Source organism: Mesocricetus auratus, unplaced genomic scaffold (assembly GCF_017639785.1).
Source record: "Mesocricetus auratus isolate SY011 unplaced genomic scaffold, BCM_Maur_2.0 Super-Scaffold_15014, whole genome shotgun sequence".
NCBI classification, from domain to species: domain Eukaryota; kingdom Metazoa; phylum Chordata; class Mammalia; order Rodentia; family Cricetidae; genus Mesocricetus; species Mesocricetus auratus.
The window spans coordinates 33281071-33306298 of NW_024429186.1; the positions used below are offsets into that span (position 1 = coordinate 33281071).

The 25228-nt window shown below is 47.1% G+C and overlaps 2 protein-coding genes across 13 annotated transcripts in view; one reads left to right on the top strand and one right to left on the bottom strand.

Moving 5' to 3' along the window:
- Numb (NUMB endocytic adaptor protein) overlaps positions 1 to 14978 on the top strand; it is a 108331-nt gene extending 93353 nt beyond the window's left edge. For 5 of the 7 annotated variants that reach the window (XM_013115391.3, XM_013115394.3, XM_013115393.3 and 2 more), the window contains 6 exons: positions 740 to 880; positions 4278 to 4482; positions 7044 to 7334; positions 9140 to 9289; positions 11653 to 11799; positions 12881 to 14978. In XM_013115391.3, coding sequence (XP_012970845.1) covers positions 740 to 880; positions 4278 to 4482; positions 7044 to 7334; positions 9140 to 9289; positions 11653 to 11799; positions 12881 to 13608 — 1662 coding nt within the window. In that variant the 3' untranslated portion in view covers positions 13609 to 14978. The remainder of the gene's footprint in view (positions 1 to 739; positions 881 to 4277; positions 4483 to 7043; positions 7335 to 9139; positions 9290 to 11652; positions 11800 to 12880) is intronic. The other 2 variants (XM_005072697.4, XM_013115396.3) reach the window with 1 other exon arrangement.
- A 1414-nt stretch (positions 14979 to 16392) lies between these two features.
- Papln (papilin, proteoglycan like sulfated glycoprotein) overlaps positions 16393 to 25228 on the bottom strand; it is a 38292-nt gene continuing 29456 nt past the window's right edge. For 4 of the 6 annotated variants that reach the window (XM_040742783.1, XM_005072699.4, XM_005072698.4 and 1 more), the window contains 5 exons: positions 24878 to 25015; positions 23254 to 23381; positions 23067 to 23175; positions 20379 to 20545; positions 16393 to 16976 (listed from right to left, as the gene is read on the bottom strand). In XM_040742783.1, the coding sequence (XP_040598717.1) occupies positions 16801 to 16976; positions 20379 to 20545; positions 23067 to 23175; positions 23254 to 23381; positions 24878 to 25015 (718 nt within the window). In that variant the 3' untranslated portion in view covers positions 16393 to 16800. Of the gene's footprint in view, positions 16977 to 18509; positions 19167 to 20378; positions 20546 to 23066; positions 23176 to 23253; positions 23382 to 24877; positions 25016 to 25228 lie in introns of those variants that run through there. The other 2 variants (XM_013115390.3, XM_040742784.1) reach the window with 2 other exon arrangements.

Genomic DNA, 25228 nt, shown 5'->3' on the forward strand with positions numbered 1-25228 from the left:
CTTTCTTTGAGCAAGAAACTATGTTGTGACGTACAAATCTCTAGCATTCAAAGAAACAAAATACACTTCATTCTCACAGAGAAAGCAGAAACCCAACTCTAAAATAATCTAGGTGTTAGAAGCAGCAGACAAAACTTGTAAAACAGGCATTCCAACTGCACTGAGGAATGGAAAAGAAAAAAATGCTACCTACTATCGAATAAACAACTAGAAAATCTCAGAAATTATGAAAAATAAGCAGAATCATAGGGCTGGAAGAGAACATTGTATATCTCAAAAATACAGTACTTGAAGTGAAAAGAAATCCACTGGATAGAGATACAGTTGGTTGAAAAAAGGGAAAGTATAGAACATTTGTATCAGTCTCATTTACATACCAAAGGTACTGGGAACTCATCTATCATAAGTTTTTTCTATATTTGCAAGTAAACTAAGAGTAAGATTTAACATTGACTTATGTATGCGTACTGTCAAATTGAACATGGCAATTACTGTGAAAGAGTTCCAAGCGAGGACCAAGTGACACACACTTTAGACTATGGAGATGAAGTAAGGGACCGTTTGAGCAAGGTGAAACTCTTCCAACTACAGGATGCAGCTACTGGATACAGCTATTCCTAGCTCAGCTGCAACCTATGTAAGGATTCTGCACTGCAGAATGAACACCCAGTGATGCTTCTGAGAAGATCAGGCAACTAACTCATAAGCCTTTTTCTTGCTCTCTGCTTCCATTTCCTAGGACCTCATAGTTGACCAGACGATAGAGAAAGTTTCTTTCTGTGCCCCAGATAGGAATTTTGACAGAGCCTTTTCTTATATATGCCGGGATGGCACCACTCGTCGCTGGATCTGTCACTGTTTCATGGCTGTCAAGGACACGGTAAGTCCAACATGGTATGTGCCATCATGAGGAGTCTAGCTGAGCTGCTTTCAGCTAGTGTCAGCCAGGCAGTTCCACTGTACTTTTAGTAAGTAGTCATCAAAGTGCCTTCTTTGTAATATCTTACTTCTTTTATTCAAGTAATTCTCACTCTTGGTCTGAGCCTGCGAGTGGGAAGTCACAAAGCCAAGCAGTTGGCTAAGATCCAGTCATTAAAGGGAAGCAGAGATGCCCTGGTGAGCTGATTGACTGATACCATGGCTCATTCCTCAGCATCACAAAGAAAGGAAGAAAGCAAAGAATGGGGGTGGAGGAGGAAAACATGTTGCCAAGGTTACTAAACTTTAGTTGGAGCTTTTCATCAGTAAAGTGCTTGCAGGTTTTTTTTGTTTGTTTTTAGAATAGAGTTTGGGGGCAGAAGAGATAACTAAGAGCACTGGCTGCTCTTCCAAAGGACCCGGATTCGATTCCCAACACTCTCTGGCTCATAACCATCTAAGCTTCAGTCCCAGTGACCCAATGTCCTCTTCTGGCCTCTTTGGGTACCAGGCATAGACTGTGGTTTACAGACATACATACAGGCAAACGATCCATAAACATTAAAAAAAAATAGAGTTTATATCTGGATAGTGTTACACACCTTTAATCCCAGCACTTGAGAGGCAGAGGCAGGTGGATCTCTGAATTCAAGGCCAGCACCAACCTGGTCTACAGAGCAAGTTTCAGGACATCCAGGGCTACACAGAGAAACCCTGTCTCTAAAAAATAAACAAAAAAAGACCAAGGCAAATTATAGAAAGAAAGCCGTAAGTTGGTTTACGGTTTCAGAGGGTTAGAGTCCCTGATGGCAGAGACAGAGCATTGTAAATGGCCCATGTCTTCTGAAACCTCAAATACTTCCCCAAGTGACGCACCTCCTCCAACGTGATCACACCTCCTACTTCTTCCCAAACAATTCAACCTACTGAAGACCAAGTATTCAAATATGTGAGCTAGGGGGTCATTCTCACTCAATCCACCACAAAACCAACTATGATGGCATCCATCTGAAACAGAGGCAGGGGAGTCACTACAATGTGAAGGCCAGCCTGATCCACATAGTAAGGGAAAACATCCAAACTTGTGCCTGACATCCCAGCACTGGGACACAGAGGCAGGATAATTAAAGTGAAAGCAGCCTAGACTAAATAGGGAGAAGGAGAGGTGGGAAAATAGGATAGAAAGGAATAATTTCATCTTTCATGTAAATAATCAAAAAGTCTAACATAAAACTAGGTGGCTCACTCTTTTAATTCCAGCATTTGGGAGGTATTTGGACCTCTGTGAGTTCAAGGCCAGCCTGGTCTACATAGTGAATTCCAGGACAGCCAGGGCTACAGAGTGAGATCCTGTCTTGAAAAAACAATAGCTATTTTGATAGTCTTATGTAGCCAGGCTTGCCTCACACCTGCTATGTATCCAAAGATGAGCTTTAATTCTTGGCCCTCTAGCACCCACCTCCCAATGAGGGGGTGTATGTATGCATGCATGGTTCATACATGTATGAGCCATCATTCCTGGCTCATCTCTGAGTTTTGGGGGTTTGTTTGTTTGTTTGCTTGGTTTGGGTGGGTTTTGATTTTGGTTTTTCTAGACATGGTTTCTCTGTCTAACAGCCCTGGCTGTCCTGGAACTTACTCTGTAAACCAGGCCAGTCTTAAACTCAGAGATCTGACTGCTTCTGCCTCCTGAGTGCTAGCATTAAAGGCATGTGCCACAACACCCAACCTGAAAAGTTTTAAGTTCTTAAAGACATGCAAGTGATAAACATGGAGAGAGGAGAGATGGAAGGAGAGACCATTTTTGTCCTTGTAATTGCTGTGCTTAGATGCTTGTAGGTCTAAGAACTTGGGAACATATGCACCCCAGTTCACTCCCCTTTCATGGTTTAACACCCTGGTCTTACATCATCTTCCTAGAGTTAGAATAAGTCTGCCTGTCTTTAAATGAGCAGCCAGGGGTCCACAGTTATGTAATATCTTACACACAGGGAACATTGTAAACATCGCCTCCCCTTAGCATAGCTAACATTAAAATCCAGCGAACTAGCTTGTTCGCAGCTGCCTACATAATATGATTTTGAAAATACCACAAAAACTTCTCTGTTACAAGAGAACTGTTCCCACTATAAATGATATCAGCAGTTATTTGAAAGGGTGAGCCCATAATAAATATTGTCCATGCCCCAAAAGGGTGGACAGAGGAAACTCATCAGCGGGGCCACGTGCTGAGTGCCCGTCACTCCCCAGCTCCTGGGAAGGTCTGAGACTGGGGTCTCCTGAGGCCCTAACCAGGCCCTCCCCAAGCTGGGAGGGGAGTTCCCAGAGAGCAGAGCTCCATGCGTGGACAGTATTGTGGGCTCACCTCTACATTTATTATTACCAGCTCTTAACTTCTTTATTCTATAGTAGAACATGGTTTAAAATAACAGTAGCGCTGGGCGTTGGTGGCTCACGCCTTTAATCCCAGCACTCAGGAGGCAGAGGCAGGTGGATCTCTGTGAGTTCGAGACCAGCCTGGTCTACAAGAGCTAGTTCCAGGACAGCCTCCAAAGCCACAGAGAAACCCTGTCTTGAAAAACTAAAAAATAAAATAACAGTAGCCCTAACAAAAAATAATCCCTTGGGTTGGTAACTTGACTCTGGGTAATTGAATGTATCTATAAAATGATCAATTTATCTAACTCCGTTCTCTTGCCACACACAAGCAAATCAGTTCCATTTCTAAGTAGGGCATAGATGAAAATGTTTGTACTTCTGCCTTTGTGTAGTTGGGAGGTGCAGTTGTGAGTGAGAGAGCTAGGTATGAGGGAGACAGAGCAAAGTTCTCCTTGAGTCCCTTTTAATAGGGAGTTGTTTTTAGGTTTGTAAACACCCTACCCCCAAAATGGTGGCAGTGCAGTCAAGCTCCCGAAATTCCTGCCTCTCTGGAGTTTTCTTAGAAATGTCTGCCAAATATTCCTGCTATTCCCCTTTTATAAAGCACCTGGAGGGCTGGAGAAATGGATGGCTCAGCAGTGAACAGCACTACTATGGCAGAGAGCCTCCAAGTTCTGTCCCCAGCACCACTTTAAGCATCTCACAACCTTCTGAAACTTCAGCTCCAGGGGGATCCATCACCCCTCTGGTCTCTGAGGCGCACACACACACACACACACACACACACACACACACACACACACACACACACACACACACACACACACACACACACACACACACACGGAAAGCTGTAAGCTTGAATACAAAGACAGTTCATTTTGCATGTTAACTTTAAACTGGAATTTACAACATCTGTATGTGTATGTAGTTATTGGTGCTGTAACTCTCATAGAGCTTTCAAAACCTGCTCTCTGCAGGGGGAAAGACTGAGCCATGCTGTGGGCTGTGCTTTTGCAGCCTGTTTAGAGCGGAAGCAGAAACGGGAGAAGGAGTGTGGAGTCACTGCTACTTTTGATGCCAGTAGAACCACTTTTACAAGAGAAGGATCATTCAGAGTCACAACTGCCACTGAACAAGCAGAAAGAGAGGAGATCATGAAGCAGTTGCAAGATGCTAAGAAAGGTACAGTGAGTTCTACTGTGGTGTGTTTATTTAATTCAGATTTTCCCAACAGGTTTATATTTGAAGCTATCAGAGACAAGTTTCCTTAGACAAAAAGAACTCTGGGATTGCAGATGTAGCCCAGTGATAGAGTGTTCCTAATATGGGTTCTATTTTATCACTCCTTATCCCCCACCCACACCAAACATTCAAAGAGAGATCACTCAGCAATGTGTGAAGACTTTAAGAACAAAACTAAAAATCTTATAAAAGTGCTTTCTTTAGAGTGTCCTAAAAACCATATTCTTTCCATATTCTTATAGTAAGCTCCTCAAGGGAAGGTGAAGAGCAGTTGAAGAAGCTGCAGAGAACATGTTTAATTCTGATGTGTCTGTCTCTATGACACAAATACAATCAAAACACACCATCTTGGAGGATGAAGCATGAGCCCCAGGGTTTAGAGACACAAAGAAACACTGGCTATGATGCTGCAGAGAGTTAATGATGATACTGGGCTGATTAGATACTGCTATAATCTTGAGTGCTTATGTGTTGGTGTTTTACTTTTGTATGAATGCTTGTCTGTGTGAGATAGTATGCAGAAACCCAGGGCCAACATCAAGTCTTTTTCAGTAGCGCTACTTTCTTATTATGTGTACAGTTTTCTGCCTGTATGTATGCCTGCAGGTCAGAATAGGGCATCAGATCTCATAGATGTTTGTGAGCCACCATGTGATTGCTGGGAATTGTACTCAGAACCTCTGGAAGAGCAGCCTCTGTGTGTGTGTGTGTGTGTGTGTGTGTGTGTGTGTGTGTGTGTGTGTGTGTGTGTGTGTGTGTGTGTGTGTGTGTTATTGAGCTGTACATACCCCCCCACCTTGTCTTTCCCTTCCTAGGTAAATCCATGCATATCTCTCTTAGGTTCCTCTTTGTTACCTAGGTTCTCTGGGGTCGTGGGCCTGTAAGGTGGTTATCCTTTGCTTTATGTCTAATATCCACATATTATCATATTATATTTGTCTTTCTGGGTCTCGCCTACCTCACTCAGGATGGATTTTCTAGTTCTGTCCATTTGCCTGCAAATTTCAAGATGTCATTGTTTTTTACCGCTGAGTAATATTCCATTGTGTAAATGTACCACATTTTCCTTATCTATTATTCGGTTCAGGGGCATCTAGGTTGTTTCCAGGTTCTGGCTATTATTAGTAATGCTAGCAGCCAGTATTCTTAACCACTGAGCCCTCTCTGCAGTCCCATCCACCTTATTCATTAAGACCAGGTCTCAGTTGAACCTAGAGCTCACTGTTTTTGGACAGTGTAACTAGCCAGCTTGTTTCAGGGATCCCTTGCCTCCTCTTGAGTGCTGGAATCTCAGGTGGACCACCATGCCCAGGCAGCATTACATGGATCCTAGGGATCCAAGCTCCAGTCATCAAATTTGCACAGAAAGCACTTTATCCTCTGAGCCATCTCCTTAGCTCTCAGCCACAGTTTTTTTTTTTTACTAGGTTTACTGTACCAGACATGAACCCCCTTCAGAGTAAGCCCCAAATCTAATTAGACAGTAGTTGGTTACTCCCACAATAGACCTCATACCGTTGCACCAGTGGGCACATCTTGCTGAGTGTATAACAGTTTCCTCCAGCAGCTTACATAGCATCTTGTGCTATGAAGGCTGGCCAGCACAATTCTAACCTGATTTCTGTGTCCTACACCAAAGCATGTGTTTTTGACTATAAGGTTTTACCATCCAAATGACCCATCATTTTCTCCTTTTTTTAAACATTTGTACATGGGGGTATGTGCATACATATTTGCAAGTACCTGTGTAGTTAGAAGAGTGTGTCTGGATCCCCTGTGAGCTGCCATGGGGGTGCTGGGAATTGAACCTGGGCCCTCTGGAAGAGCAGCAAATACTCTTAACCACAGTGTCATCTCTCTAGTCCCCAAACCACCATTCTTTCAAAGACATTGCATGAGAACTCCATTGGAGCCAGGTTATTTATGTCTGTTCAGTCTTTTCTTTTTTAAGCCATTTGTAAGATTATTTACTTAATTTATGTATGTTTCTTATATATCTGCACACCAGAAGAGGGTATCTGATCCCATGGGACTAAAGTTATTGATTGTTGTGAGCCATCATGTAGGTGCTGGGAATTGAATTTGGGCCCTCTGGAAGAACAGCCAATGCTCTTAACCACTGAGCATGTCTCCAGTCCTGTCTGTTCAGTCTTAATAGAGGATTAAACAAACAGATGTTGCAAAATCTTCATGTGTCGGAGTGTAGGAACCCTGAACCATTTTCCAGCCTGTCTTCTGTAAGACATGGGATGTGGGTGAGGTAAAGAACAAGAGGACTGCTCTTTCTCTCTGCCATTTCTGAGGAGGCAGGTCTGTCTCTCTTTTTCTCTCTCTGTCTCTGTTTCTCTCTTCTTCCTGCCCGATTCCCTTCCCTTCCCCCAATAAAACTTCCTTCCCATGTGAAAAGAAAAGAACAAGAGGACTTCTGTGCTCTCGGCTCTGGAACTCAGGGTATTTGAAGGTCACTGCTGAGGTCTAAGGTCTTTCTTCTTCTTGAGCAGAGCAAGATAAGGCAGTTGTTGGTCCGTCAGTGGCTCCTGGCAACCCTGCTCCATCCCCATCCTCCCCCACCTCTCCCACTTTGGATACTACTGTTTCTCTGGAGATGAACAACCCTCATGCCATACCACGCCGGCATGCACCAATTGAACAGCTTGCTCGCCAAGGCTCCTTCCGGGGATTTCCTGCTCTTAGCCAGAAGATGTCACCCTTCAAACGCCAGCTGTCCCTGCGCATCAACGAGTTGCCTTCCACTGTGCAGAGGAAGACTGATTTCCCAATAAAAAACGCAGGTAATATGCTCCAGCTCTGAAGTGCTGTCACCTTTAGTAACAACACAAGTCCCTCTAAGTTAGCCTCCTATCTGAAGCTGTTAGCTATACTGTGTGTCATTATAGTTGAAAGGAAACTAGGGTCCATAAGTAGTTGACAGACAGAACAACAGGTCTGTTTGTCCTGGTATAGATGTACTCTCCTAGTCAGCCTGTTTCCCAAAACATCAAAGGTTCCAAATTCCCATTCTTCCTGTGTTACATAGGAATTAAAGAGGCTTTAGAAGCATTTACAGGTTAATAGTATCACTGTCAAAGGAACAGAAGAGATGGGTAAATGTTCCTTGTGTTTGTGGGAGGTTGACTTCATTGGGAACACACTGTAAATGGCTCTCCTATACAAATCTAAGGTCTATTATTGAGCAGAAGCAGAAGCAGGAGATTGCTCACAGTGATTCCTCACCTGTGTGTCCTCTGTTCCTCTGAACCAGCCTGTGAGCTGTATCCTTATCATGTGCTCTAGAGCTAAAGTGTTAGATGTGGCTGGTGCTTTTTTGGACCCTATAATACTTCCCTGTGAGACATGCTGTCTCTATAACTGAACACGAGGAAGTTCTGGCTCAGTAGGTACTTCTACGGACAACAGTATGAAGTACAGAGAGGTGAGAACTGTGGACAAATAAAACTAGGCTTAAAGAACAGGAAGTCTTTTCAGAACTCTCAAAAACAAACTGCAGATGCTTCAGGTACCTCTGTGTACTCTCCCTCTGGGGCAGATGAGGCATAGAAGTCTCTCTTCCCACAAGAACAAAGTGCAGTACACATCATTTATTTGCTCAGGGTAAGGAAGTAGTCTCAGAGTCTTTTCTTCCCCACACAGGATCTCAAACTTGCTTGGACCCAAACTCTAGGTGAAAGCAATCTTCCTGCTTGGCTTTCCAGAATTAGTATGAAGGAGTCTTTAGCATCCTACATTTCAGTTCTCTTTTCTTGGATATCACAGTTCATGTACTAGAAACTTTAAAGGAAATGAGAGTGGTGACATGTCGTAATTGATTCAGGAAAAAGCTTTTGTATCCCCCTTTGTTTTAAGATAAAATTTCTTGGTGGCTCTAGAACCTGATTGGGTCAACTTGTAATAGATTGCAGACATCTTCCAGAAAGATTCAGATATTACAAACACCCTTGTAAAGAGAAGCCTTCCTGCCAGCTTGGTTCCAGAGCCGCATCAGTCCTAAATAAACACACAGGAGGCTGTATTAATTATGAAGCTGTTGGCCTTGCTTGTTTCTTACTGGCTAGCTCTGACTTAAGTATTTATCCCATAATTGTTAATCTAAGTATTTCTCTTACCAGAGAAGTTTCTGGGCTTCTTATCCCTATGGCAGTTACATCTTGACTCCTGTGTTTCTCCTACCCAGAGTCCTCCTGGACTCCTAGTCCCACCTATCTTGCTTCCCTATTGGCCAACAGTGCTTTATTGACATATACACAGGACTTCCCCAACACACCCTCACATTTAAAAAAAACACAAACAAACAAAAAAAAAAGCAAATTTCCAACAAGGTCATAAGAATAGAGACATTTAGGGATTTGCAGAGAAAGATGCTCTATCATAGTGCATACTTTACTGACATTTTCTGCTTTTCTGTCTGAAAATTGAAGTGTTCATCAATCAATTTACTGAAACTGATTGTGTAGCCTGACTGTAGACACTCGTCCTTCTGCAAAGGAGAGAGAGAAAGAGAAAAACAGCTGTTTACACCGTTCTGTCGTATTTCAGGGTTTTCTGTTTCCTGTCTAGAACCATGTTGTTTGCCTTGCAGTGCCAGAGGTGGAAGGAGAGGCAGAGAGCATCAGCTCCCTGTGCTCACAGATCACTAGTGCCTTCAGCACACCCTCCGAGGACCCCTTCTCCTCTGCCCCAATGACCAAGCCAGTGACACTGGTGGCACCACAGTCTCCTGTCTTACAAGGTTGGTGACCTCTGTTCACAGTTCTCTTTAAAACTAACCCTGTTGGCATGCTGCTTGTGAGCTGGAAGTTGGCATCTGAGCTTGCCATTATCCTCATCTCCCTGCCCAGCCACCTCTTTGTGTGTGTGTGTATGTGTGTGTGTGTGTGTGTGTGTGTGTGTGTGTGTGTGTATATGTGTGTGTGTGTGTGTGTCCGTCTAAGTTGTCCGCTTTCATCATGTCCTGCTAAGAGTTTCTGTAACCTCAGCCCCCCACTTCATTTGCCTCTTGGCTTTAAGGGTCAGAGCAGCCAGCCAGCTTTACAAAATCAGCTATCAGGATTGGTTCAGGCTCTGTGCCTGATAATTCTGCCTCCTCAGGGAAAATTTAGCATTCATTGTATGGAGACATTTTGGGAGGGGACGCTAATTACAGTATCCAAAATCCTGCCAAACATCCTTCAATGTACGGGGCAGCTCCTACAGCAAAGAATTAGCCATTCCAAAATGTGAGTGGTGTTAAAGTTGAGGAGACCTGAGAGGCTCATAAAGTAGAAGCCTTTTTCTGGCTCATTGGATCATTTTATGGTCTATAACAAGTATCCTAAAATTGGCCTTTGTGACAACAGAGTTATTACTTCAGGGTTGGAGGTACCCCTCCTCCGTGCTAAATAAAGTTCTCACTCATGAGTTACATAAATTTTTTGTTGACCTAAATCAATAACTTGTGAAGTAAAGCTCCAGTGGATTGCCCTTCACCGTTTCTTTTGAGAGTGCAGAGACAGGGCTGCCCTGCGGGACAGTGCCATTGCCCTGGGAGATGCTCCCATGCACCTTTGCTTTGGGTCTAGGTTTCGATCTCTGCTGTCTTTTGAAGAAATGCCATCAGCATATGTGACTTATATCATAGCTTTTCTTTCCATCTGACAGGCATTTGTAGTATTAGAAAAAATAAGCTTGACCTAATTGAGCACTTAGCAGCGCCTGCACAGATAATCCTCACACATTATCTTCTTTAAGTCTCAGATAGCTCCTTGAGGTAGGCATTACAAATAAGAAAAATGATTGGGTGGCGATAGCACACGCCTTTAATCCCAGCACTCGGGAGGCAGAGGCAGGTAGATCTCTGAGTTCCAGGCCAGCCAGGCTACATAAAGAAACCCTGTCTTGGAAAAGAAAAGAAAATTGAGGCCCAAGAGAGACTGAGTTGCCCGCACTGTACAGCTGGGATTTAAACTCAGATCTTCCTGAACCAATTACATCCCACTGACCCTATCTGCTTACAGGGCCCTGGGTGGAAAACCTTAGTCTATGGCTAAGGTGGTTTTGTTTTTGTTCAGTCCCAGGTAAACAGTACTATAACCCTAGGTGCGGCTGTCCACTCCTAAAGAAGCGGAGTTTATCATAGGGCAGGCGAAAGACTTGTCTGCTCCATGCTAGTATAGTGGAGAACACAGACTAGAAACTGATAAAAAGTCAAAGGAGCAGGTGAGGAAGGAGCTTTGAGTAAAAGGAAATGATCAGCACTTTGGGATACTATAAATATTACATGGGGGAAAACACTTAAAGATATAAGGTCAGTTTTGTAGTAAATGACAACTGTATTAAAGTAAAACACATACCATTTGGTTTCTCACCTGTTGTATAGATATACTGTAGTTGACCCCCTTATTCATAGTGTCTGTTTCTGAAGTTTCAATTGCCTGTGGTTAACCGCTATCTCAAAATATTAAATAAGAAATTCCAGAGATAAAGAATTCATGCTTTAAGTAAATTTATTACAATACATTCTTACAATAATTGTGATTAAACTCTCAGTGTGGCTAGCTTATAAATTAAATTTTATCATAGTATGGATGCATAGGTAAAAGCATAGTACAGTTTTAGGTATCTGTAGAACATCTGGAAACTTATTTCCCAATCCCAGAGTTACAGGGGATTTTGAGAGAATTAAATTTGATGATGTGTATAAAACATTATTAGTTTGGTGCCCACAACATACTAAAAAATTATACTTAACCAGCTATTATTGTTGGCCTGATTTGATCCTTTGGAAAAGTGTAGAAGAACGAAGTATGCTTTATCTACTTAATTAATCCAAAGCCTAGTTATAGGAATAGTCATACGCAACTTAATTTGAAATTGTGTTAGTTGGGCTTCATTTCCTCTCTCATACACATTTTTGTACAGCAGTCATTGATACAATCTGCTCTTTGTCAAAAGGTGTGTGTGTCCACTGTAGGACAGCATGATCATCCCATTACCTGCTGCTCTGCTTATCTCTCCCACCAGCACTGTACATTGGCCTGACTGACCATCTCCATGGGGTTAGCTTTGACACCCTGCATGAATTAACTCCATCAATGTTGTCTGCTCCCATTATAGCTAATGGCACTGACTCAGCCTTCCATGTGCTTACTGCTAAGCCAGCCAATACTGCTCTAGCACCTGTAGCAATGCCTGTGCGTGAAACCAACCCTTGGGCCCATGCCCCTGATGCTGCTAACAAGGAAATTGCAGCCATACGTCCGGGTAAGGAAGGTAGCAACAGATGCTGAAGTGGATTCTGGGAGCAGGTTCTAAAATGAGCCAGTTACCTGGTGAACACTAAAAAATATATTCCTTCCCAGACAGAAGTGGCTGTGAAAAAAAGGTTCTAAAGCTGGGATAAAAGGATTAGATGGGAGCTTCTCAGAACTGTAGAACCTGGCTACCATAGAATTTTAGTAAGCTCCCCCCCAGAACCTTGTTACTGGCTTTTGCAGCACACACAGCTGCCTATAAAGTCACCCTGCATGGTAAGCCTACCAAAAGTGCCACAAAGAGCACTTTTTTTCCTTTCTTTTTTTTTTTTATGTATATTTACTAGCTTTTCTGGGGTGTTTTGAGGCAGGGTCTCACTATTTAACTCAGGCTGGAACTCACTCTGCAGACCAGGCTGGCCTCAAACTCAGAGATGCCTGTGTCTGTGTGCTGAGATTAAAGGTGTCCACCACCAGTCCTGGCTTTGTGTTTTCTGGGTTTTTTTGTTTTTTTGTTTTGTTTTGTTTTGGATTTATGAGACAGGGTTTCTCTGTATTGTTTTGGAGGCTATCGGTCCAGCCCGGCCTTAAACTCACAGAGATCCGCCTACCTCTGCCTCTGAGTACTGGGATTAAAGGCGTGCACCACCAGTCCTGGCTTTATGTGTTTTTTCTTTCTTTATCATTCATGTTTTTAGTGTTTTGAGACAGTCGTGCTTAAACTCTTGGTGCACTGCTTCCAGTTCCCTTTCCTGGGGTGCAGTCATGCACCATTGTGGCCACCAGAGTGTGATAAGCCAGTTTCTCCACTGTGGCAGCATGACACGGTTTTTTCGCCGGGCAGCTGCCTTGGTTCAGGGCATCTGAGCTATAGCTGAACAGCCACGGCATGCTATAAGACAGCAGAGACAGGTTCAGCTTCTCCTACCAAAACGGAGCTGCTTGCTGGTGACACTTCAGTCCTACTGCCAGAATCACAGGTGTCCCCTCATGGAGCGTGTTTTGTGTCTTAGGATCATTCACATAACCAGTGTTACCAAGGGAGAACAGCCTCTAATCCTTCCTTCCTGTCTCCATCTTGTTGGTTCTAGGGACTGAGTGGGGTCAGTCCTCGGGTGCTGCCTCTCCAGGTCTCTTCCAGGCTGGTCATAGACGTACTCCGTCTGAGGCTGACCGCTGGTTAGAAGAAGTATCAAAGAGCGTCCGGGCCCAGCAGCCACAGGCCTCTGCTGCCCCTCTGCAGCCAGTTCTCCAGCCTCCTCCAGCCATCGCTCCTCCAGCCATCGCCCCGCCCCAAGCACCACCTATCCAAGGAAACGCATTCCTCGCCTCTCAGCCTGTGCCAGTGGGTGTGGTCCCACCCCTACAGCCAGCCTTTGTCCCTGCCCAGTCCTACCCTGTGGCCAACGGGATGCCCTATCCAGCCTCTAATGTGCCTGTGGTGGGCATTACCCCATCCCAGATGGTAGCCAATGTGTTTGGCACTGCGGGCCATCCTCAGGCCACTCATCCCCATCAGTCACCAAGCCTGGCCAGGCAGCAGACATTCCCTCAGTATGAGACAACTAGTGCTACCACCAGTCCCTTCTTTAAGCCTCCTGCTCAGCACCTCAATGGTTCTGCAGCTTTCAATGGTATAGACGATGGCAGGCTGGCCTCAGGAAGCAGGTATGCAGACGTCCCTGCAGGCAGCTGCCCGGTGGATCCTTTCGAAGCCCAATGGGCCGCATTAGAAAACAAATCAAAGCAGCGCACTAACCCCTCCCCTACCAACCCTTTCTCCAGTGACTTACAGAAGACATTTGAAATAGAACTTTAGACCATCTCTGTGACGCGTCTTTTCTGTACTTAGGCAAGGGCAGGGGGCAGAGCAGCAAAGGGGACTTGGCTTTCCTGATCAGTACACTTTTCACTAATCCCAAAGGTCCCAAGGAGCAAGTCCAAGCACAGTACACTGAGGGGTGATGTCCACAGAGTGAGGAAGGCAGTCCTGGAGAGGACCGCCCTGCAGCTGTGCGAGAGAAGTCAAGGAAATGTTGCCTTTTGGCCCCTCTCTTCCTTACAAATCTCTGGCAACAGAGAGGCAGAAGTATCTGAAGAGGAACCTGTATTCAAAGCACATTTACTGGAATATAAAACACAACAGTAAGCAAAACAGTCTCCCTTTACTTTTCAGGCCAGGCACCCATTCCTTCCAGTGCTGGCCTGTCTTAGAGAGCTCGATGGAGAACAGTGTGGCTTGTGCAGGCTAGGAAGCAAGGCAGGCCATGCTCCGGGTTCACAGGAGAGCTCATCAGCAGCTGCCCAGCAGAGCTGCATTCTGCAGATAAAGCTGAGCTTCCATTTTGAGTAACAGAATAAATATTATAAATATATATATATATCAAAAAAGCCAAAATCTTTATTTTTATGCACCTAGAATATTTTAAATAGTTCTCAATATTAAAAAGTTGTATGAGTTGTAAGTAATCTTGCCAAAAGTGAGCAGGTTAGTTGTAAGAAATTGTACATAAGATTGATTTATCATTGATGCCTATTGAAGAAAAGAGGGTTGGGAATTGTAGGCAGGAGCCCTGGCTTGTCTGTGATCATTCATTGTAACTAGCACATTGCAACAGCAATCATATTGATGACCAGTACAGTCACTAGATTGTAGTTTTAAATAAAATGAAAGCAGTGTTGTCCTTGTTTTAAACCTATGGTGAAACTCTAATGTCATTATTTTAATGGAATCAATCTATACTGTAGAGAATGTATTTTGTGTATCATTGCAATTTCCTTTTGTTAATCCTTTATCATTAAGGTGGCAATGACATAATCATATCCAGAAAAGGGAACGCAGGCTATTGTGTTGGTTTGTAGTATGGGTCTTAATGGCTTTTGTCCTTGAAGTTTCGTTCCCCGTAAGCTTTATAGGGATGAGGATTCTGGATTTATCTGCTCTGTGTGTCCATTTTCCCTTCCTCCCCGCCATAAACAGAACATCCCATGCCAGTTGCAGCTACTTGACCTCGGGTAACAACGTGAGACCCCATCTCATTTCCACTTTTGAACGTTGGCCTTACAATCAGATGTACGTTATATATACATATATATATTTGTACTGATGAAAATTTATAATCTGCTTTAACAAAAATAAATGTTCGTGGTAGAAGCTTTTGCCCGTGAAGGGCTGTTCTTATTTGCAAATGAGTTTATAGTTCTGTTTTATTTAATTCTCTACTGTCAACATGGGTGCATCTGTGATTCTCTTTACTCACAAAATCTGCAGCAACAGCATGGACTATACCCAGAAGCTGGGACTCTTAGCCCCAGGGGTGGGGTCATAGTGCGGTATGTGTAGAAACAGGGTCTCACTATGTAGCCCTGGCTGGCTTCAAACTCACAGAGATCTGCTTACCTCTGCCTCACAAGTGCTGGGATTAAAGGAGTGCACCTCCACTGTCTGACAGCACTGCTTCTTAGCACTACCTGTATATTGGAATCCTCTGAGGTGTACCTCAGTGGAATGTGTGCTCAGCATGCCTGAGGACCCCCCCCCACACACACACACATGTGCGCACACACACACAACACCTGTAACAACTGGCCTATTCACCAGGTCAATTAAATCGGAATTTCAGTAGGGAGGGTATCAAGTTGTGCTTTAGGTCTTGAGTTTGTCTTTGGTGATTTGTTTTGCTCTAAATAGCAGGCTAACTAATCCTACATCTAGAGTAGTTTATCCCTCACCTCTCAATCCCCTACTTGTTCCTGAAAACAGCTGTCACCTAGATGTTTCTCAGCTCTCAAAGAGGCTCTGCCTCTTTCCTTTTTGAGCAGGATGGCCTGAGACACCTGTACTTACACATGAAGCTTTGTTTTCTAGCTTTGGTATAGACAGGGTTCTAGGATTGTCATAGGAGTTAAAGCTCACTAAGTGCAGGCCTCTTCGTTATTATTAGGAATTTAGAGGCTTGGAAAGGTGAGGGATCCCATCCTGCTAATACTGGGTTTGGTGGGTTTGGGGTTGTTTTGAGACAGGGTTTCACTCTGTGGCCCAGGCTGGCTGACCATTACCAGTTTTGTGTGTGCGTGCATGGCGGTCAGAGGACAATTTGCCTGAGTCTGTTCTGCCTTCCACTAGGTATGGGTTCCAAGGCACAAACTCAGGTCATCAGGCTTGGCATCTTCACCCCTGAGCCATCTCACCAGCCCCAGCTGCTGTTTTAGCATCAGATACTCTGATCCACAGATTCCCACTTAAGGAAGCCTGGCTCCTCTCTGCTGCTCAGAGCAGCCCAGTGAACTGTGTAAAGGAGGAGGCACATGAACCTTCCCAGCCCGCTTTGTGGAGCAACCCCAGGGGGGCTTCAGGGCCCATCTATGCAATGTAGTTCCTTCCCAATTGTTTCGCACTCAGAGTACAATGCTACCTGGCTTTTTCATCCCCCACCGAGGAAAAGGCCTACATGGCAGCTCACCATCTGACCCAGTGGCTTTGGATTCTAGCACAGAACACTTGTGACTGAGCAGTTGTCACTGCCCCTACTGTCACATCTCCCCCCCAGCCTGCTCTGCAGTGTTTCGAGTGGATCCCCTGTACAGACTGGGCATCCCTCACTCAAAATCAAACATTCAGACATTTTTGAAGGCTGACATGGCATGTGGGTGTTCCCAGCTTCAGAACATTTCAGATTTTTAGATAGGGATGCTCAATTAGTAAAGTCTGCAAATATTTAAGCATTTAAAACACTGTGGTCTCAAGCATCTCAGATAAACGATCCTCAAGGCAGCAGAGACTAGAGAGAAGGTGTGAGGGAACAGTTCTTCTAGGCGGGTTCCTCTTGACAGCAGCCTGAGGTCACATCAGACAGACCCTGCCGAGCACTGCAGGGGGAGGGTGGCAGCTGCTAGGCCTTAACCCTGGATCTCCGAGAGGGGTTCTCTGACAGGTGCCTCCCTCTGCAAGCCATATCTTACCATCCCGGCTCCCCAGCAAACTATCCGGAACGGGCGCCACCGCCAGCCTTCACCCCTGCTGCCAGACAGGCTGAGCGTTGGGCTGGAAGCGGGAGCAGCTGGCACAGCAGAAGCTGGAGTAATACTCATTGCCACAGAGCTGGGCCTTCAGGATCAAGGCGCAGTTGGCCAGCTCCGGCTGGTCGATGCACTCCCTGCCCGGGTCCCTGGACTGAGGGTCTGGTGCTGTGGAGCAAGAGAAGACGGAGGGGTGAGGCAGCACTCCTGCTGCGGCTCTCACCTGGGCCACACACGCTTGATCAGCCAGAAGGGACTACGGCTTCCACCCCTGCTGGCTTCCACCCCTGCTGGTTTACTCGTGGGTATCTGTGGCCTCCGCCCAGTGCACAGCCTTTCCCAGACCCCCACTGACTGACTGGACCATCAGATAGCTCTTCCAGGGTAGCTACCTCCCTGCCTCTACTGTCCAGAGCCGAAAGCCACGTGACAGCAGTGTTGCCGGATTAGGAGGAAGAACGGGTAGGGCCAATCCTAGGAAAGCTGGAAGTCAGTGATAGCTGTCACCCTCCCTGGTGCTGCTCCCTCCGTCCTCCAGCCTCCCCAGCTTGCCTGTCTCCCAGCCCCATCTTTCGTGGTTTCCGCCTGAGAAAGCAACAGGTCTTCAAAGCCCTGTTAGCTATGGTTCTAGGGTTACACCGAGGGCATAGCCCGTGTGCCACCCTCCACCTTCCAGTGAAGATTCAGGCCACTGCCTCATCCTAGTTATCCTCTCTGCAAGCTCTGCAGCACTGTCCCTACAGCCAGGCATGCAGGGCTGAGCATCTTCCCGTCCCTGTTCCTTTAGAAGACACCATGGAAGGACCAGACCAGCCGAGTGGCCTTAGAAAGGTTTGGCATTCTTACCAGTGTAACCACAGCACTGGCTCCCTGCGTGTGCATGGGAGCAAACCCATGTGTGCACGCTCTGTTTTCAAAATCTGAAACCTTGATTTCAACTATCAGCTGCTGCGGCCCCAACCTATCATGATAGGTACTCTGTACGGTGTCAAGACAATCCCTTCCCCACTGAGTTCCCTTGGGCAAATTAATTTCTAGAGCTCCTGGAGCCTCTGCTTCCTTCTCTGTGAAATGGAGAGGAAATAGTGGCTGCCTTTAAGAGTTGTTTCTAAGGACTTAAAAAAGCTGGGCCTGGTGGCACAGGCCTGTAATCTCTACTTGGGACCCTAGGCAGACCACGGCTTCAAGGCCAGCCGGGGCAACTCAGTGAGGCCCTATCTCACACTAAAGAGAGGCATTTGAGCCAGGCGTTGGCAGCGCATGCCTTTAATCCCAGCAGTCAGGAGGCAGAGGTAGGTGGATCTCTGTAAGTTCGAGACCAGCCTGGTCTACAAGAGCGAGTTCCAGGATAGGCTCCAAAGCCACAGAGAAACCCTGTCTCCAAAAACAAAAAAAAAAAGTATAGTTTGGTGGTAGAGTATAGAGTGCTTGTTTATAACATACAAAACCCACTCACAACAGCACCCAGAGCATGTAAAAACCATGTCAGAGCCGGGCGTTGGTGGCTCACGCCTTTAATTCCAGCACTCAGGAGGCAGAGGCAGGTGGATCTCTGTGAGTTCGAGGCCAGCCTGGTCTACAGAGCGAGTTCCAGGACAGCCTCCAAACAATACAGAGAAAACCAAAAAAAAAAAAAAAAAAAAAGGCAGAAACTGGAGAGCTTACTGCTGTCTTGACCCCGCAGCAGTTCTTTCTCGTGAGTAGGGACAGAATGGTGTCAGACTGCCTTCCATTCCCACAGTATTTTCTGCTCTTTACTCAGCCCTCATAGGCAAAACAATTCAGATTTTACCCCAGCGCGTGAGAAGCCTAAGCCACCTTCCCATGCTAACACTAACTCCAGTGCCACCAAGCCATGACTTGGGCAGCATGAGATCTAGTCACTATGTAACTATGTAATCTGCAGGCTGCTCAATGGAAGGAATACAGACAGGAAGGGGACAGCTGGAATTCTGGAGCAGAGCCTCCAAAATATGTAAAGGCTGCAGCATCCAGCAGAGGACAAGAGGAGGCCTCGCTGCAGCCCTGAGTGGGGTCTGGAAGCTGAGTGCGGGAGCTACATGTCACTAGAAACTCACTAGCCTCCATTGTTGGACAAGCTTCTGATGATCGTCTGGTCTCCCTCCCGGTAGACACACCTACAGCTGATCACAAATACAAAAGTCCAGATCCCCTTGGGTGGTCTGTCTTTGAGGTGGGTTTTATTTGTTTGGCTTTTAACAGGGATGTCACTCTCACTGGACTCAAACTAGCAACCTGCCTCTGTTACCCAATCCTCGCGACGATTGCTCTCCCGACCATCGAAGTCTGCAATCTTGCTCTTGTTCATTTGGTTAGTGTACAGATGAGATAGATTTTCTAGAAACATCAAAGGTGGAAGTCCTGCCATCATTTCACCAGGGTGCTCTTGTTCACACAGGCACACTGAGCCACCAGCTATCCCTGGTTGCAGAGCACTGGGCTGGGGTCCCAGACACTGCTTAGGGGACTCAGAGTGAGTGTCAGCCCCAAAGTGAAGCAACACTTCAGCACACGCCTTCAACCTCTGAACAGTTTCCACACACAGCCTCGCAGCCAGGAAGACGGCCAGTATCGACTGACCGATTGACACTGCAACTCTGTTTGTCAGGAATGTTCGTGCAGACTGCACAGTTAGTGCCCCGTCTCCTCCAAGCCAGATCTGCCTCAGGTCTATGAGAACTGCCTGCTTGGCCAGAGGCTCTGCCCTGCTGTTCCGTCCCTCCCTGAAACTAAGACCTATGGAGAGCAGAGTGGACCCTTCCTGCCTTAGCCTTGTCACTTAAACATGGAGCTCCTGTGAGCTTGAACTTCAAAACAGTCCTGTTTCACCTTAAAAAACAGGCATGGTAGCACCTGGGAAACAGACTGGGAGATTAGAGACTAGTCTTGGCTACATAGCAAACTCAAGGCCAGCTTGGGCTGCATAAGTAAATACATGAAACCAGAAGTTCAAAAAAAAAAAAAGGCTGGCTTTGGTTCCCAGCTGTGCACACATCTGCCGTGTGGATGGTGAGGGCATCCCTGAAGCTCTCTGAGGGTGCCCTGCCCTCTGTCACATGCCTAGATGATCTAAGAGGCACTTCTCCATCCTAGAGCCATTTTTAATACAAAGAGCTTGTAGCAAACATTGATCCTGTCCTTAAGAGCAAGGTCTTTTATTTCTGTGCGTGTGCAATTGTTTGTCTTGGTGCTGGAGACAGGGCCCAGCCCCACAGGCCCTTCTGCCACACGGATAGAATGCACAGATTTTAGGGGTCCATCCGTCTTAAGCATTATTCCAGCCAGTCTTACTTTCAAGAGTAAGACTGCTAAGTCTGAATGGCAGAGTTCTGAGGCATTTGCGGTGCCAGCCTGAACACTACCCAAATCTTCACCTCGGCCTCGGGTAGTGGGGTAGCCCCAGGTAAGTAAGTGTTCTGGGGTGATAGTAAATGCCTATCTCCCATTCAATACCAGACACTAGAAGGTGAGAATGAGGTCACTAGCCTGTGACCTTCAGTGCTCAGCTGGCCTTCAGGACGGAAAAACCCAGGGACAAGCCTCTCTCACCTGGCAGGGCCACCTTCACCTCAGTGCTGCGGCTCACAGCCTGGCTCCCACGGTAGGCGCTGCATGTGTAAGATCCCTCGTCCCTGGGCTGCAAGTTGTGAATCAGCAGTGTGCCATCCGGGGATTGGTGCACACGGTGGCCATCTGCCTGTACTGGGAGTCCATTCCTGGAGAGGGGAGGACATTGGGAGAGTCGCTCAGAACCATGGATATATGCCCTAGGAGGTCTGGGAGATAAGACATTAGCTAACGCTATCCCAAAGCCAACCTTCTCTCCCCATGAGGGCAAGTAGATGCCGCCTCAGGGAAGTGGGTACGGGTGCACTAAATTAGCAGGCCATTACCAAAGCCCAGTGGCACAACTAAGCACCAAGTTATCAATTTGCCTTGGGTCCACAAAGGAACCCACTCCAACTTATCAGTGACAAATGCCAGGCCCTGTGTCAGGGAAACGTACATGAACCTTCATGGCACAGGGGAGGGTGCAGGTGTCCAGGGAACCTTCCACAAGAAAGGGGCTAGCTGACCTGAGGAGGGAAGGTAGCAGCAGGGTTGGCCAACGGAAGAGGAAACTAGGGATTTGGGAACCTGAAGACAAGCCACAGCCAGAGCAAAGAGAGCAGGAGGGAGCCGGGCAGAACTCTCGAGGTTCCCAGAAAGGGTTAAGAGGCTCTGGGAGTGACTAGGGCTTGAGGGGGGTGGGGACTGGCTGGGGTGGCCTGGAAGAGAAAGGGGGAGGGATAGTTGGTGAAGTAGATACAGGTGAAGCTTGGGTGTGGGGGGTGGAGCGGATGGTGGCTCTAGGTCCAGCCGTGAGGGCAGACAGGTGACCAGGTCTTGGCTCACTGAAGCCCTCCCAAGTGGAAAGGAATGTATAGTGGGGTGTTTTGAATCTGGGGTGCCTGTGAGATCTGGAGCGGGAAGTCCAGGCCCAGAGTGTGTCAGCATAGAATGACCTCTAGAAGAGCACATTTCCAAAGCTGTCCAGGGGAACAGCTCTGAGGACAGTCCGGAAGCCATGGGAAGGGAGTGTTTTGAGAAAGGTCACATGGCCAGTAGGATGCCAGCATAGATCAGGTGAAGACAGACTGTTCTGTGGTAGTAGGGGTAGGGTGGTGATTGGTGGCCTCTCCGGTGAATGTCCCCTGGAGCAGGATGTAGAGAGAGCAGTGATCAGGACAGACAACAAGATGTACAACCACACTGCGAAGGGGACACTGTGAGCACTGAAGCCCCTGGAATCAAAGCCACCGAAGAGGCAGCTGTCGCCATCACCACGAGTGCCTCCCTCCAGGAAGCACTGCCTTTGACCACTTCTCCCAAGAGCATCCCTCCCTCCCTCTCCTTCCCCTCCCTGGCCTCGTCCCTGACTCTCGCATCCAGGGCCTCCCTTTCTTCTGTGCACAGCCAGCACTTGGGGGATACCTCAGCTCACAGTGCCCCGGGGCTCAAGTGACCCCCAAATCTCAGACACTAACGTAGATTCTGACATTCTAAAGAGGTAGAGACAAAAGACAGGCACTGAGTTTAAAGAGATCAGCTGCTCTGGGATCGGTACACTGGAGTTGGGGCTGCAGAGGTGGCTTAAGCAGTTAAGAACGTGTCCCTGCCGAGGACCAGGGTTCCGTTTGTAGCAACCGCATGGTGACTCACAATTGTCTGTAACTCCAGGTCCAGGAGATCCAACCACCCTCCTGTTTCTGACCTCCACAGGCACCAGGCATGCATGTGTTTTACACAGATACACATGCAGGCAAAACACTCACACAAATAAGTACATTTGAAAAAAAAGAAAAACACTGAAGTCTCCCAGGCTGCATGCAGCCCTGTGATTCTCAATATGGAGGAGACAGAACCATGTCTGAATACTGTTTACTGTTTCCCTGGGCAGGGAAGATGCTACTTATTACTGGCTTTAGCAGGTGGATGTTGCTAAATACCCTACCATGAACAGGCCTAAAACAGCAGTCTTGCTGGCCCAATATTTCAATGATGCTAAGATTAAGAAACTGTAGTTGCAGCCGGGCGTTGGTGGCGCACGCCTTTAATCCCAGCACTCGGGAGGCAGAGGCAGGCAGATCTCTGTGAGTTCGAGGCCAGCCTGGTCTACAGAGCGAGTTCCAGGACAGCCTCCAAAGCCACAGAGAAACCCTGTCTCTAAAAACCAAAAAAAAAAAAAAAAAAAAAAAGAAACTGTAGTTCCTGGGTATGGTGGTGTACACCCTTCATCCCAGCACTTGGGAGGCAGAGGCAGGTGGATCTCCATGAGTTTGAAACCAGCCTGGTCTACACAGTGAGAGCCAGCCAGAGCTATATAGTGAGACCCTGTGTCTTGAAAATGATAGATAGATAGATAGATAGATAGATAGATAGATAGATAGATAGATAGAAGTTAGCCAGGTGGTTGTGCACGCCTTTAGGCCCAGCCCTCTGGAGGCAGAGGCAGGCAGATCATTTGAGGCCAGCCTAGTCTACAGAACAAGTTTCAGGACAGCCAGGGCTACACAGAGAAATCCTGTTTCAATCTCCTCCACATACAAAAAAGGAAATTGTGTCACCCATGGGGTTCATGGCATAGGAGAGGGTGCTTCTGGCAGCAGGCCTTAGCAGACGGTGGCATAGTGGCGACAGTGACATTTCTGACGGAATGAGGCCACAAGGACATGTACTACTAAAACAGCACTTTACCTGGACCACCTGATGGTCACACTTTCTCCAGCCACCACACACAGAAGCCTGGCTGTGTCACCCTCTGGCACTGTCACAGAAGGAGGCAGGCCTGTGATTGTCAGCTCCCCTAGACACAAGAAGACATTGTCAGTGGCTAACACAGACCCCTCTCCCATCCCACCCCACTCGGCACTTCCTCTCTTACCCAGAACTCGGAGCTGGACCCAGCGCTGGTCGCGGTCCTGCCCATTAAAAGCAACACAGGTGTAGAAGCCACCATCTTCCACAGCCACTCGGCTGATGACCAGAGAGCCATCAGGCTGCAGCTGGTGCCTGCGGACCAAATACAGCCAGTTGGCTTTGACCCATGTAGGGCCTGAGCTGGGATCAAGAGAGGCAGGAATGGGGAGGAGGGCTGAGCAGGGTCCCTGTCAAAAATGTCTAACGAAAGAGCTGCTGGCCTCAGCCCCTCACATAGTTCAGCTGCCAACACTCTAGTTTACTTGACAACACCTGACTTTTAAACTCAATAACACATCATTTCATGTTTTCTGATTTAAAAACTATTTGAGACCAGGTGTGGTAGCTCGTGCCTGTAATCCCAGCACTCAGGAACTGGAAAGCAGGAGGATTGCCATGAGTTTGATGCCAACCTGGTATACATAGTGAATTCCAGGTCAGCCTGAGCTACAGTGTGGTGCCTGCCCTGTGTCAAAAAACAAAAAGGGGAGCCGGGCAGTGGAGGCGCACGCCTTTAATCCCAGCACTCGGGAACTGGAAAGCAGGAGGATTGCCATGAGTTTGATGCCAATGTATACATAGTGACTTCCAGGTCAGCCTGAGCTACAGTGTGGTGCCTGCCCTGTGTCAAAAAACAAAAAGGGGAGCCGGGCGGTGGTGGCACATGCCTTTAATCCCAGCACTCGGGAGGCAGAGGCAGGCGGATCTCTTGTGAGTTCGAGGCCAGTCTGGTCTACAGGACCTAGTTCCAGGACAGCTAGGGCTACACAGAGAAACTCTGTTTCAAACAAACAAAAAGCCCAAAGAATAAAAACAAAAGGGGATTAGAGAGACCACAGTTGGTAAAGTGCCTGCCTTACAAGCATGAGGACTGAGTTCAACCCCAGAATCCACAGTTGGGGCAGGGGTAGGGGGGGGAAGGACAGGCATGGTGAGACATGCTTGTAATCCCAACTCTGGGGAAGCAGAAAGGATTCCTGGGCTTGCTGGTCAGCCAGCCTAGTAACTTGGCAAGCTCCAGGTCAATGAGGAACCCCGTCTCAAAGAAACAAGGTGGACGGTCCCTAAGAATGATGTCTAAAGTTGACTTCTGGCCTCTGTACAGAAGTGCACATGAGCATGCAACACAATTTTAGATTTGATTTCTAGTTTGCTTTTTGAGACAGACTCACCATGTGTACTGACTGTCCTCGAACTCACAGAAGTCCACCAACCTCACCTCCAGGGTGCTGGAATTAAAGGCTTAGACTTCTAGTGCTTGCCATATACAAAGTAGAGTTGAACCCTGATTCAGTAACGAACTGTGTGATACTAAGCTCCTATGTGTAAACCGCTGACAAGAAACACATGCTTCAATATGGCTCCCTGCAGCTTAGACAACAGTGAACCGGCCTCAGTACGTGTCAGCAATGGGGATCATCCAGGGCCGTGCAGAATCTATCTCCCCTGGGTGGCCTCTCATTTCCATCAGCCGTACTTTGGAAATGCCTAGAAGGCTCCAACCCCATTTCTCCAAGCCTGGAGTCCTGCTCTGGCCTCCATAGGATGTGTGGCTGGAGCTGGGTCGACAGGTGAGGGGCTGAATGTACCTGGGAGAAGAGACCAGCTGCCCATCTCTTTGCCACTCGATGGTGGGGGGCGGGGAGCCTTCAGCATAGCAGGTCAGCCGGGTCCGCTGGCCAGGACTGGCATCCACCACTCCAGGCTGAGTCCGGTCCAAACGCAGCCTACACAACAAATTGTGCATAACTAAGGGGTCCTGGCTGCTACTTCTCATAACATAGTCCCCTGTCTCCCTCTCTGGTCAGGGTTGGATCCTAAAATTATCCTTTAGTCCAGAGAGGACACCAGCACTTGTTAAGGACTGCAGGAAAGGCCCAGGGCTGGCGGCCACCTAGGCTAAACACACCAGTGTCTCTGACTGCCTTCTCATGCCCTTC